Source organism: Vombatus ursinus, unplaced genomic scaffold, assembly GCF_900497805.2.
Source record: "Vombatus ursinus unplaced genomic scaffold, bare-nosed wombat genome assembly UNPS02014818.1, whole genome shotgun sequence".
NCBI lineage: Eukaryota > Metazoa > Chordata > Mammalia > Diprotodontia > Vombatidae > Vombatus > Vombatus ursinus.
Genome location: NW_020954596.1, coordinates 34,328,236 through 34,341,945, shown reverse-complemented (window position 1 = coordinate 34,341,945; position 13,710 = coordinate 34,328,236). Strand labels below are relative to the sequence as shown.

Below are 13,710 nucleotides of genomic sequence, written 5' to 3'. Positions count from 1 at the left end.
CTTTGGCAGCCTCTGGCCCATCATCTGTCAGATCCCACCACCATTTTGAAATCAGTCACATGATGCTTCTCAGGGTACTGACTAATTAAATGGCATCTCCATGCTTTCTGGCTTGAGCTGATGGCAGCTCTCTGACCTAACTCCTTAACCTGGAAATATTCAATTAGAAAGAAAAGTACAAGAAATGATACCTTCTAACAATAATTATGTAGATTAATTTCAGGCTTCTAGATCCAGGAACTGGAATAAGAAAAAATAAAGGATCTCACAGGGTGGACCCTAACTCTAGCCCTAAGATTCTCAATCAGATTCCAAACAGGATACTTGATCTGACACTTATTTTTGCTAATTGAGGAGAGGGGTGAAGGGCAGAGGGGCTCATATGACCAGGAAGCATCTTGAAGAGTTTTTAAGGATAAGAAGAAAATGTTAGAGTAAATTAAAGTAACCCATTCCGGAACCTTCAAAAATGAATCCCCTCTGGGTTTGAATATTTTTTATTATTTCTTTCTTTCCAAAAATATTAAAATCATATTATGTACACAGATCACATGAATAATCCAAATGGAAAAAAGCATACAAAGTACAAATGGGACTACTGAGGTGCTTACCATATGTATTTACAGTGTGGGGTGGACAAGTTAAAAAGATATTGCAAAATATACAAATGTTTTTGCTTATGTTGGCTTTTTATATGTGTGTGTATATATATATATATGTATATATTTCATAGATAAACACTTTCTTGTTTCCAAAGGTGAGCAATATAAAACCAGAATCATACAGGTTATTTTCTATATAACATGATAAAAGGGGCAGCTAGGTGGCGCAGTGGATAGAGCACCAGCCCTGAAGTCAGAAGGACTTCAAATCCGGCCTCAGACCAAACACTTGACACTTACTAGCTGTGTGACCCTGGGCAAGTCACTTAACCCCAACTGCCTAAGCAAAAAAAAAAAAAAATAATAACATGATAAACTGTACAATTCAGTGACTATACATACAGACTATATTGGTATCTGTCTGAGAAAGGTTATACACATAGTAGAAAGTCAAGGTAAGCCTCCAAATGATCTGGGAGTTGGGAAATGGGCTAGTTGTTCTTCTTTCTCATCTTATATTCCCCTTTGCTACATACTGTTTGGAGCTGGGAAATTGTTGGTAGAGCCTAGTTAAGTGGGATGAGGTGGGAGTATTAGAGAGGGTGTGTTAGAGGGAAAGTGATGTATGTGGCTGGTAGAAAGGCAAGTGAAGATTCTTCTGTCTTAGAAAAAGGGCCCATGAAAGGCAAGGAGAAGGCATCTGAGCTGCTAGGTACAGGCTCCCTGACCCCACCCACGTGCACATACACATAACATACATCAAAAGGGGCTTTGGGACCAAGGCTGACTGGTCCATTCAACCTTCTGGCTTACGCTCAGCTCAAGCCTTTCCAGTCACATGCTCACCAATTAGCCTCTTTTAAGAAGCAGCAGTTTAAGGGCCAAAGAGGACAGGAGATGGAAATGGACAAAACTCATTCCTGGCAAATGAAAGAAAATCTGGAAAGAAGTTCCAGATTAGTCTTTAACAGGTTATCTTAAAACAAGGTGCTTTTTGTCTAGCCAGACTATCATCCTTTGAGGATATAGAAAATATAGATGGTCTGTCTGAGGAGGATCATGCTCTTGAAATCCACATTCTACCTAGGGCATGGCCACCTGCCACCCTACCTTCTCTCAATGGGTCTAGGAGGTTTTCCTTTCTGTGAAAGGGACAGAGAGACGCAAGGATCCAGAAAGAAGAGCTCACAGCAAGATCATTCACCTCAGAATCCTTCAACCCCACCCCCTTAAAAGGTTAGGTGGCTGGTCCACTGGCGCCTCATGGAAGGTCCAAGGTGGGAAGGACCTCTGAAGATGGTCCCCTGATTCTGCAGTCAGCTCAGTTTATTCTGTTCCCCCTCCATCTGAGGGCAAAACAAACTTCATGACATGACTCACAAACTACTAACTGGGGTTAGCAGAAGAAAAAGCTTAGCCCACAAAATATCAAGGCCAATTCCCACAGCCAGAGTTTGAGAGACTGGCAATGGCCTAAGATGGACAGAGGAACTGATCTTTTCTAACCATAACCTGCCCAACCTCCTCATGACATCTGAGGCACTTAGACTATCAGAGTGGGACCAGTTCTTAGCACTGACCTTTATGAAGCTGGCTTTCTGGAGTATCCCAGATTGAAAATGACTCATGGCAGAAGTCGAAGCTGCTGCTTAGAAAGAAGCTGCTGACCAATTAACAACTAAAGTGCTAACTGCCCTGGGAACATTCCCACCTTCGTATCTCTCCAATAGGAAGAAATCCAAAAGCACATCAGTGACCTTTTTTGCTTCTTAATTAAATTACTATCCTTTAGAAATACCTTTTCAATGTTCTAGAAATTGCCTGGCTTTGGCCAGCTTATAGACTGCCCAAGAGAAACTGTGGAGACAGTAAGGAGGGAAGATCAGGAAAGAGGGGGCATGAGCATACACAGTAATTCTACCTCACTAGAATTTATCTTTGGTACTGGGCATCATGGTCATCAGCCTATGGAGGCAGCCCAAGCCTACCTAACTAACCAGCATGCTGCTGACCACCAGCAGTTTCTCCTGGGCATGGGAAGGGTATCCACATAGTTTGCTGTAGATAAAACATAGTCCTTAACCTTGCCCTTCCTGCAAGTCTCCATATGGCAGGGAACGGAGGAACACGCGGCTTACTAAGACTGGGCTGGGTGGTGTATGTCACTGGCTGGCATCTTCTCACCCAGGCCTGCCCTGCCTCCAAGCTTTGTGGGACCAGGGAAGTACTGATTTCCTATTTACAGTCAGGTCTTTCCCGGGAAGAGCCATGTGCCTTAGCAACCAAACTCACACTTATTTAAAAATAAAAGTGTAACTATGTATATTTGAGCAACGGAATTCTTTCCGCAGGCTTTTTCCTTCTGAAAATTGTTTAGGGCTTTAAAACATGTCCTGTTGGTCAGTGGCTCTAATGTTTCTGGAGAGAGTGTAAGTAATTGGCCTAGTCAGAATTTATGTTGCAAAATCCCTATGGTTCTTGTCCCAGGCCTTTCAGGGAGCCAGAAATCAATGAGAGAGAATTGTGGCCCTAGTAAGGATGGTGCTTTGATCACTGTTTCTGCCAATACTGAGTCAGCCCTACCTGCCAGTGCTTTGGGTTCTGGGGTGAAGGGTGGGAATAGCAAATGTCTGGGACTCCATTTTTCCAATGGTAGATAGCTAACCATCTGCCCCTACCCTTCCCACGCTTCAAGGGAGGAAGGGCAAGAACAAGAAACAATCCATCTTTTCTCCTCTGCAATCACCATCCTGCTATAAAGCCGTGCTGCTAGAGAAGGTTTTTACATCTTGGTCCCCCTGCTGGGTCTCCTTAGTCACGACTGCCGTATTCTCATACACCTCGGAAACCTTGATGGGGATTTCCTTGACGTTCTCCTCATCTTCAAGCAGATCGCAGCACTTACTGCAGCGGCAGAACCGGGGGCAGTTGCACAGCAGGCAGCACGACCGGCAGCAGATGCGACAGCACCAGCAGCAGGGCAGCTGGCAGCAACTGCCCGTGAGCAGAGACACCAGCCCATCCCAGGGCTGAAGAGAGTGCATCCACAGGGGCAAGAAGTCCCAGGTTTGCAGTTTCTTAGGGAGAACCTGAGGACAGCGCGCTTGGAGCACCCGCATCACCAGCACCACAAGCAATACCAATAGGATGGGTGCCCCTACACCCACCAACACGGGCCACCCCGCCAGCGAGAGGCCAAACACAGCCAGGGGCACCAGGAGAAAGCAGAAGATCAGGTAGAAGATGGCGAACCAACGGTAGTTGGCTGTGATATTTCCTAGGCCCCTGGCAAGACGGATCGGCAGGCGTGTGAATGGGATTGGGTACCACAGAAGTATCCCAGAGATGTTGAAGAAGAAATGGCATAGGGCAATCTGAAATTAAAAGGATAAGATGAAAACTCATCTGACACATACAAGGAGTCAATCAGGGAGAGAGAAGGGAAATCAGGAGGCAGGTGGTGATGAGAAGGGAAGGAAAGCTCAATGGTGTCACAGAAACTATCATCACAAATATTTAAGGGCCAGGAACACCAGAGGCATCTAGTCCAGTCTATTCAGTTTTGCAAGAATATAGAGCAGCAGGAGATGGCTAGATGTTATGTTAAGTGTGACCTAGAGAGCAGTGGACCTGAAGTCAGGAAGACTTGGGTTAGAAGCTTGCCTTTCCCTCACTTTCCTCATCTGTAAACACAGCAACAGAGCCCTTAATTCACTGGGTTATTATGAATGTCAAGTGAGATCATTATGTAAAGTGCTTTGGAAACTTTAATGCACTCTACAAATAAGAGTACTCATTATGATGTCATGAAAAGAACAATGCATATGGGAGTCTGAAGACCTAGCTACAATTTAAGTCAACAAGCATTTATTAAGTGCTTCCTATCTGCAAAGCACTGTGCTAGGTGCTGGGGACACAGAAAGGAAAGGTACCTGCCCCCAATAAGCTTACATTCTGCTCTTCTGAATTTTGGTTCTGCCTCTTACTACCCGCATGGCCTTGACCTTCAGCAAAACACTTTTTCTTATCTACAAAATGATGACTAGATGATCTCAAGGATCCCTTCCAACTCTTAAATCCTGTGAAAATGGGCCTCTTTGCAAATGGGCATACAGGAAGGAACTAAATGCAATGAATAGCTTGAGTCCTGGCGTACAAACAAAACTAAGTTGATAATTTAAGCCACTTTTGCCAAGTTCCAAAGCAGTGGTTTCAAAAACAATTTACTTAATTAAAAACATTGTTCCAAATGGAATTAAGTACCAGTGAGTTAAAGAGCAATGAAATTAATAAAAAGAAATTATTGCATTCCAGAAGCACTGAGACTTTCATTGTAATTGTTTTCAAAATCAGTTTTGGAATTCATTGTTTTACAAAATTAATTTCATTGTCTTATCATGCTTTGAATCGAGTTCTACTCCTCACCCTGCCACCCACATTCCTTTGTCACCTTTCTCCTACCCAGGCTTTGCCTGGCCTGCCCACACACCAGCCTCCCTTGCCACAGAGGGGAGAGGAGGAAGAGGAGAAGACAGGTGCCTAGTGAGGCAACATTCACACTGGAGAATGTTCAGGGCACCCCCATCCTGTCCTTGTCTAGGCTGCCAATCTCAACCTTGACCCCTCCCTCTCTCTTGCCTTCCAAGGCATGACTTTCTAAGTCTTTCTGCAGCATCTCTTGTATTCATCCCCTCCTTTCCATTCCTGATGACATCACCAGATCTTCATTTTTGTGACCTGGGCTTTGTACTATGGTGGAAAATAACACTGCTTTTCCTCTGATTAGTACTATTTGTGTGATGTTGGGCAAGTCACTTAATCTCAATTCCCTCATCTATAAAATAAGTGGGGATTGGACGGTTTCTTTTCTTTTCTTTTTTTTTTTTTTGTATTTGTTTTTTTTGCTAGGCAATGGGGTTAAGTGACTTGCCCAGGGTCATACAGCCAGTACGTGTCAAATGTCTGAGGCCCGATTTGCACTCGGGTCCTCCTGACTCCAAGGCAGGAGCTCTACACACTGTACCACCTGGCTGCCCCTGGATAATTTCTGAAAGCCCTTCCATCTCTAGATCTATGACCCTAGGCCTATTCCAAAAGCCTCCTCCCAGCTGGTCTCTTGGCTCTAATACATCCCACACACACATACATTTCCCAAATCAAAATTCTGATGACACCTACCCTTAAATCCAATACCTGTTGCCTTCCCAACGTTTGAAGGACAAAAACCAAAATCCTTGGTTCAGCTTTCAAGGCCCTCTAGAACTTGATTCTCATCTGCCTTTTTCAGCATTACCTCCTGCTGCTTAAAGGAGACAGTGTCTACAACAGTCCTATTATCATCATTCATGTTAGGACTGCCTCTGGGACCATTATCATCCATTCCAGTGAAACTGGTTCTTCAGAGATGCTTGTTCACTGGACATATCCCTGGGACCTTTGTTCACATCCTTCTCCTTCTCATACTTTTCCTTCTGCTCTCTGCCCAAACAGATCCTCAATATACTTCAAGGAAGAGGCTTCTCTTTCCCCCATGAAACCAACAGTCACCTCTCCCTCCTCTAAACACAAAACATGGATCTATACCAGTCACCTAGCAAGTAACAGAGGTGGGATTCAAACTTAGGTCTTCTGACATCAAAGTCACAAGTTCTTGCTACCATACAACCTTTTCTGACTGATAGAAGGGCAAAAAGGAGGATGTAATCTATACCTTTTTCAATCATATTATGTGGGGGGCAGGGGATAAGGTAGGGGATGAGGAATGTAACTATTCACCATCCTAATTTGTTTATTACAGACACAAGTTTGAGATATTTAAAACATCTGAAATGGTTGGATTAGCTCACAATTCCACCAACAACGAATTAGTGTCCCATTTTTCCACATCCCTTCTAACATTTGTCACTTTCTCCTTCAGTCATTTTAGCCAATCTGATAGGTATAAAACAGTATCTTAAGGTTGTTTTAATTTGCATTTCTCTAATCAATAAGAGCATTTTTATGTGACTATACATTGTTTTGATTTTTTTCAAAGGAAAGCTGCATTTTCTTATCCTTTGACCATTTGTCAGTTGGGGAATGACTCATATTCAAAGGAAAGCTGCATTTTCATATCCTTTGACCATTTATCAGTTGGGGAATGACTCGTATTCTTAGTGATTTGACAAAGTTTGAGACCTTTATTTGAGAAACTGTCTATAAAAATGTGTTCCCAATTTTTTCCTTTCCTTCTGATCTTGGCTACATTTGTTTTATTTGTAGAAAACCTTTTTCATTTAATATAATCGAAATTATCCATTTTACGCCTACCTGCTTTCTATCTCTAATTTATTTATATATCTGGTCATTATTAAAAAAAAAGTTCAGCTTCTGAGAATAATAGATAGGGACAGTTTTCTAACCCACAGGTCACCATTCTAAGACAGGTAAGATCTCAAGAGTTATAAATGTCCCCTTGTGATATGAAGAATCTGATAAGAAAGAAACCAGCAGGTTTATTTGAAGGATTTAGTAGTAAGCTAAGAAAAAAAGAGCTTAATGGAAAGAGGTAATGAATCACAACTCTGCATCCTGACCTGGAGCGAACTTTGTAAAGTATTTCCAGGGCTAGCTAATGCAGCCAGGATGGCAGTGGTGGTGGTACCGATGTTGGAGCCCAAGGTTAAAGGGTAAGCTCTCTCAAGGCTGATCACACCGATGCCTAAGGGGAAAAAAAAGACATTGGATTCCATCCTGGGTGGGAATGACTGAGCATGGTGGGACCACATGTCAAAATGGAGACATGGGCATGTGAAAAGGGAAGGGGGAGGAAGAGAGGACTTACCAACCAGAGGAGTGATTGCAGAGGTGAACACAGAGCTACTCTGTACAAGAAATGTAATTCCAGCTCCAACTAGAACGGCGAGGTAGCCTGCCAGCCAGGTAAAAGGGAAGGGGAAATCTGGGAAACAGGAGAAGAAAAAGGCACCATTTCTACAAATGTCCTGGTCAGTATTTCATATCCAATGCAAAAGATCACTCTAAGGGCAATTCAAAAACAGTAGTTTTACTAAAAATTCATTCCAAAACCTCAAGCAGAAATAATTCCTAAGGCAATTAAAGGCAGTCAGCAAGGAGTTTCCTGGGTGGGGCAAAGGAGGGTGTCTCAGGAGCTCCCTGCCAACATCCTAAAAATTACATTTATACCCTTCTTTGCTCAAATGAGATAATATTTGTAAAAAGCACTAAGCACAGTGCCTAGCACATAGTAGGCATTATAAAAATGCCCTAAGGTGAGGGAACTCCCTCTCGCAATGCAGGCTGGCAGATTCTCAATAATGTATAATCCCAGAGAGTCACCCAGACCTCTGAGGGCTCTCCAAGACTGGTTCAATAATGCAAATTCAAGACAAAAGAGACAACATGGATTCCCAGGATTGTTGATCTGGAAGGAAAGAACACAAGGGGAGATCAGGGTCATCTGGAGTTCTTGTCTCCAGACAGATGGGTCAGGTGTGGACCTCAGTGAGCACAATGAGAGGAAAACCAGCAAGTGTCTTTTTTCTTAAGGACTCTGCCCACAGAAAGGCCCAGGGAGAGTGAAATGCCTACCTGTGTTGATGGTCTTCTTAATCACAGCAGCAACTTGTCCCTTGAGCACAGAGTTCAGGACCTTGACAATCAAGATCAAACATGTGCACAGGACCAGCAAAGAGAGGGCTAGAAGAATGAGGCCAATACCCAGATCTGAGAGATTGGCATTCACAAATGCATGTTTGCCTGGAAGGAGAAGAACCACTTAGCATCTTTCTCTTCCTCTTCATCACTTAAGGTACACAGTGTTATATACAGCACCATGCCTTGAATAAAGTGAGCCTAATTAAGCAAAGGTTTATACATTCAAAAACAAATCTCAAAAAATATGTAAGTGAAATCCAAATAACATTTAGCCCCAGGACCTACTTCAGACCTTTTTATAAGAAGCCATTTTTGATTTTTTTTTAATGAATAAAACTTCTTTATTAAAATTTAAGAAACATAATAGTAAGTTATTTTATGGCAAAAATATGCTCCATGGTGATCCTGTATAGTTCTTTTTCTTTCTTTCTTTCTTTTTTTAGGTTGCTTATATTTTATTTATTTATTTTAATTAATTTAATTTTAGTTTTCAACAATCACTTCCATAAGATTTTTAGTTTTAAATTTTTTCCCCTCCCTTCCCACTTTGCTTCCCAAGACAGCATGCAATTTGATATAGGCCCTACATATACATTCCTATTAAACATATTTTTACATTAGTCATGTTGTAAAGAAGAATTAGAACCAATAGGAGGAACCAAAAGAAAGAAGAAACAAAACAAAACAGAAGGAAAAAAAAGAGCAAAATAGTATGCTTCGATCTGCATTCCAACCCCATAGTTTTTTCTCTGGATGTGGATAGCATTTTCCATTATGAGACTTTTGGAAATATCTTAGATCTTTGCATTGCTGAGAAGAGCTAAGTCTATCAAAATTAGTCATTGCACAACATGGCACTTCTGATTTTTATTTATTTATTCATTCATTCATTCATTTGTTTAAGTGAGGCAATTGTGGTTAAGTGACTTGCCCAAGGTCACACAGCTAGTACACATCAAGTGTTTGGTCTGAGGGCGGATTTGAACTCAGGTCCTCCTGACTTCAGGGTCATTGCTCTATCCACTGCGCCACCTAGCTGCCCCTGGCACTTCTGATTTTTAAAAAGCTTTGAAACATGAGTGTGAGAAGATGCATTGACAGTTAAGTCCCTGTACACCCAGCATAACAAATGGAAAGAGCACTGGGATTGAAGTTAGCCATCCTGAGTTTGAATCTTGATTCTGCTCTCTGCTGTGCTCTCTGTGACAGCGGGCAGCTTCCTCCACCTGTCTGGGTGTCTGGTCTCCTGCTCTATAAAATGAGAGGGTTGGCTAAATGACCTCAAGGAAGCCTCCCCACTCTAACATTCTATGATCTTTGCACTAGAGATTGCATGTCCCCTTTCCCAAGAATGGATTTGCCTGAGTTTGTATTACTTATTCAGTTTAATTGTACAGAAAATATAATGAAGTACTTTGTAAAGTGTTATACAAATGTAATAACAACAATAATGACAGCTAACATTTATATGGTGCTTGAAATGTTGTATGGTGTTTGATCCTCACAACAACCCTGGGAGGTAGTTGCTATTATTATCCCCATTTTACAGATAAGGAAACTGAGGCAGACAGCAGGTTAGTGACTTGTTATTCAGATTAAGTCTCTGAGGCTGGATTTGGACCAGGTCTGCCTGCTTCTGGGTGCAGAGTACTAGGCACTGCATCATTATGAGGAGGGCATTGTTAGAATTGATGTTTAAACTTCAGTTCCTAAATTACTTCCTGGTAGTAAACTATAGACATTTAGGTAGGTAGAGGTAGTTAGTCTCTGGAGCCATTATACACTATTGGGTTCAGAGCTCTATCCACCACACCATTATGAGGAGGACACTGTTAGAATGGATAAAACCATGTTGAGAATAGGGTTAGAAATTCCTCTTTCACTCAGCAGACTTCCCAGAAGATTTCCTACTCACACTTGGCAATGTTCTCTTCATATGTTGTGTTCAGGAGGGTCCAGGTCATGTTTCCATCAGTCCAGCAGAGACTGGAAGAGGTACAATTTTCTGGTGAGGGAACGGTAACATTGCTTAAAGTCTAGATGACAAAATACAGAAAAAAATTTGTTACTAAGAATGATTATTATGTGAAGACACAATTTACAGCACTGAAGACATGAACCCCACTGGTCACTGAATCCCCACTTTCCCCCTCTTGTCTACTTCACCCTCCTCTTAATCCCCAGAGAAGATCTTTAGTCTTTGTGCTTGGTCTATGGAGCATTGGCTGAAGCTACAGAACATCTGGATTACTTTTGAAGGCCAGCTGAGCTGCACTCAGACTGAGCACTGTTACTCCAGAATGGGGACCTGGGCAGTCAATTGCTTTATTCCTATCTTGGAGTAGTCTTATTATAGTCATATTATGCCCCACAGTCTGAGGTGTAACTAAGGCAGGGTGACTAGAGTATTGGTCTATGGCACTAAATTTAGAGAAAACCAACAGCACTTGCAGTCCCTCAGCATCACAGAAGGAACAGAGAATTCTCAAACCCCCATCTATGTCCTTTTTTTATACCATTTTCTGATACTTACCACATTTTTAAAAGTTTCACACCAAATCTTTATCAGGCTTTTGTTTTTTGCTGCCTCATTTCCTGTAGCAATTTCATTTATGACTTTTTTATCCAGCTGGGGAAAGCAACAGACATGAGGAAAAGGGTTAGCCTGTTCTTCAGCTATGAGTTGTGAGTGAAAAGTTAATTAGTTACTCTCCTAGGGGCTCCAGGGTACAGAAGAGAAAACCAGGATGTGTGTAAAAGAGAGACACAGATGGGTCTCATTTCCAGAGGACTACACTTGTCTTATGTTAGTTTGACTAGGATCAGCCCAGATGAACCCTATTTGCCCCATTTCAGGGTGGCTCAGTAGACCATCAGCTCCTTGAAGCCAATGAGGGTCTCTCTTCTTTGTCATTGAATCCTCTAGTACCTGGTCCATGGTAGGAGATTAATAAATGCTGATTGGTTATGAGGCATCCCTTGGGAAAGAGCTCCTTTTGGGCCAGATGAATAGCAAAGCATATGCAGAATTAAAATGTTATTGCTAGAGACAGATACATCACACTGATCTAATGGGTAATAAATACAATGATATCAACATCATCCAAAAAAGAGCCATCTGGCATGAAATGGTAGAAATGCTTGAGTCTTGTTTTGGCCAGTGTGGTGGTGAAGAGTGAATCTCTACCCACATGCAGGTATAAGCAACCCAGTGCTTGCTCCGTAGCTCCACTCACCCAGGCAATGAAAGAGGGAATCACAGCAAATAGGAGAAACATCCAACTAGCACTACAGATGGGGGGAGGAGATTTTTAATTCCCCTTCCAAGGGAACCAAGCTTATCACTGGTGCTATTTCATTTTAAATTTAAAAATCAGAGTGAGTTCTGATGCCCACCTGGATGATGAGTTTTGTTAAGGGATCTGTGATGACTTTGAGGAGTTCAGGGGCATCATCTCCACTCTTGATATTAAAGGATTTCACTATGACATTGGTGAGGTGGTAGAGGTAGTTTGTGATCGCCTCCAGAGGCAGCAGCACCAGCACTGATAACCAGTTAAAAAAATCATGGACAGTAGCTCCTGCAAAAGCCCTAAAATAAGGAGAAAACCCAAAGCATTTAATGTTATGATATTGTCTTGTCACTCTCATTAAGTGCTTACTGTGTACAGAATGAGAAAGCATGGTGTAAATGTCATGAAAAAGACTAGCTTGAAAGTTAGGAACACCTGGTTTCAAGTCTCCTTCTAGTTATAGGACCATGAGAAGTCACTCAATACTTTCAGTGACCTAAGCCCCTGCTGGAGCTGCCAATCAGTATCAACAAAATGGTGGGGTTTCCACATTGGGAATTTCCTCACATCAGTAAGTTTCAGGTTTCCTTCTAGTTATAGGACCATGAGAAGTCACTCAATACTTTCAGTGACCTAATCCCCTGCTGGGGTTGCCAATCAGTATCAACAAAATGGTGGGTTTCCACATTGGAAGTTTCCTCACATCAGTAAAACCACAGATCCAGTTGCCCCCCAAAACTTAATAGAGCACATGAGGGGAAAAGACTGCATTGTCTACATACCCGCCTCACCATAATAACACCTGAGTTACTTTGCCATAGTGGCAAAATGGATAGAATACTGTACCTGGAATCAGGAAGACATGAGTTCAAATAAAATCTCAGAAGCTTACTAGCTGTGTGATCCTGGCCAAGTCACTTAATCTCTGTCTGACTCTTATTTATAAAAGGGGATAATAATAGCACATGCCTCCCAGGGTTGTTGTGAGGATCAAACAAGACAATATTTATAAAATGCTTTGCAAATTGTAAGCTTCTATATAAATGCTAGCTATTATTATATTACATGACACATAATATTAGATATTACATAGCTGTTACAAAGAGAGGTAGCTAAGTGACACAGTGAATAACATGCTGGACCTGGAGTCAGGAAGACTGAAATTCAAATCCAGCCTTAGACACTTACTAGCTGTGAGATCGTGACCAAGTCACTTAACCCATGTCTGCCTGGCTTTCCTGTGCTGTAAAAAATGGGGACAATAATAGCTCTTCTTTCACAGAGTTGTTGAGAGGATCAAATGAGACACATGTAAAATGAATAATAGCACAGTACCTGGTACATGGTAGGTGTGGTGCTTAATAAATACTCATTTCACTCCATTCCATTATCATTGCTATGAAACATGAGAGCTGTAGGGAAGCTCCCTACCATAAAGGGGCATATCATAGAAATTCTCTTCATTTCAGTTAAAAGTGTCTACCCTGTGACCAACTTAGGTCTATTGGGATAGACAAAGAAGCTGTTATGTTCACTTAGGTATTTATTGGACATTTAATCTGCAGGATCACCACTATGTATTGTAGCGTTTGTGATTCACAGACTGAAGCAGAATTGCATTAAAAAGTGTCAGTGGGAGTTAAATATGAGTGGGCCCAATGGCCCATAATGGTCAAAGGATGTATATACTCAGTTAAGCTCTTCTCCTGACTTGCTTCTATTGATTAAGGGACAAGGTATGACATTTATTGTCAAGGAAGTGTGCCATTTCTCCACACAAAGTCCTATCTGAGATTCCCAATCTGGCTCTGTCTCTGAGTACAGTACCCTGATTATATCACACAAGAAAGGCAAAAATGACACGATCATCACTTCTACAATTTTCAGTCTAACTTGCTCTGATCCCCTTATAGGAATTAGTAAAACCTGAAAACCAGTTCAGAAAATGAAATACTGATGATATTCCCTTCACTAGCAAGACAAAGATTTCCTTTGTCTTTTATTCGGCGGCACCACTACCACCCCCAATGACCTGTCACCTCTTCCCAGCCTTATTCCTAGAATATATTTTGCTTTTTATGAGTCTAGAAGAACAAAATGTAAAAGGGAATGCATTATACCAAAAATGAAATCATTATCAACCGATAATTTATGACTAA

At 41.7% G+C, this 13,710-nt stretch overlaps 1 protein-coding gene across 4 annotated transcripts in view; it reads right to left on the bottom strand.

The window, feature by feature from the left end:
• Positions 1–898: 898 nt before the first annotated feature.
• LOC114023431 (sodium-dependent phosphate transport protein 2B-like) overlaps positions 899–13,710 on the bottom strand; it is a 31,128-nt gene continuing 18,316 nt past the window's right edge. For all 4 annotated transcript variants that reach the window (XM_027836046.1, XM_027836049.1, XM_027836048.1 and 1 more), the window contains 7 exons: positions 11,655–11,850; positions 10,792–10,887; positions 10,174–10,294; positions 8,193–8,360; positions 7,426–7,542; positions 7,178–7,302; positions 899–3,976 (listed from right to left, as the gene is read on the bottom strand). In XM_027836046.1, coding sequence (XP_027691847.1) covers positions 3,356–3,976; positions 7,178–7,302; positions 7,426–7,542; positions 8,193–8,360; positions 10,174–10,294; positions 10,792–10,887; positions 11,655–11,850 — 1,444 coding nt within the window. In that variant the 3' untranslated portion in view covers positions 899–3,355. The remainder of the gene's footprint in view (positions 3,977–7,177; positions 7,303–7,425; positions 7,543–8,192; positions 8,361–10,173; positions 10,295–10,791; positions 10,888–11,654; positions 11,851–13,710) is intronic.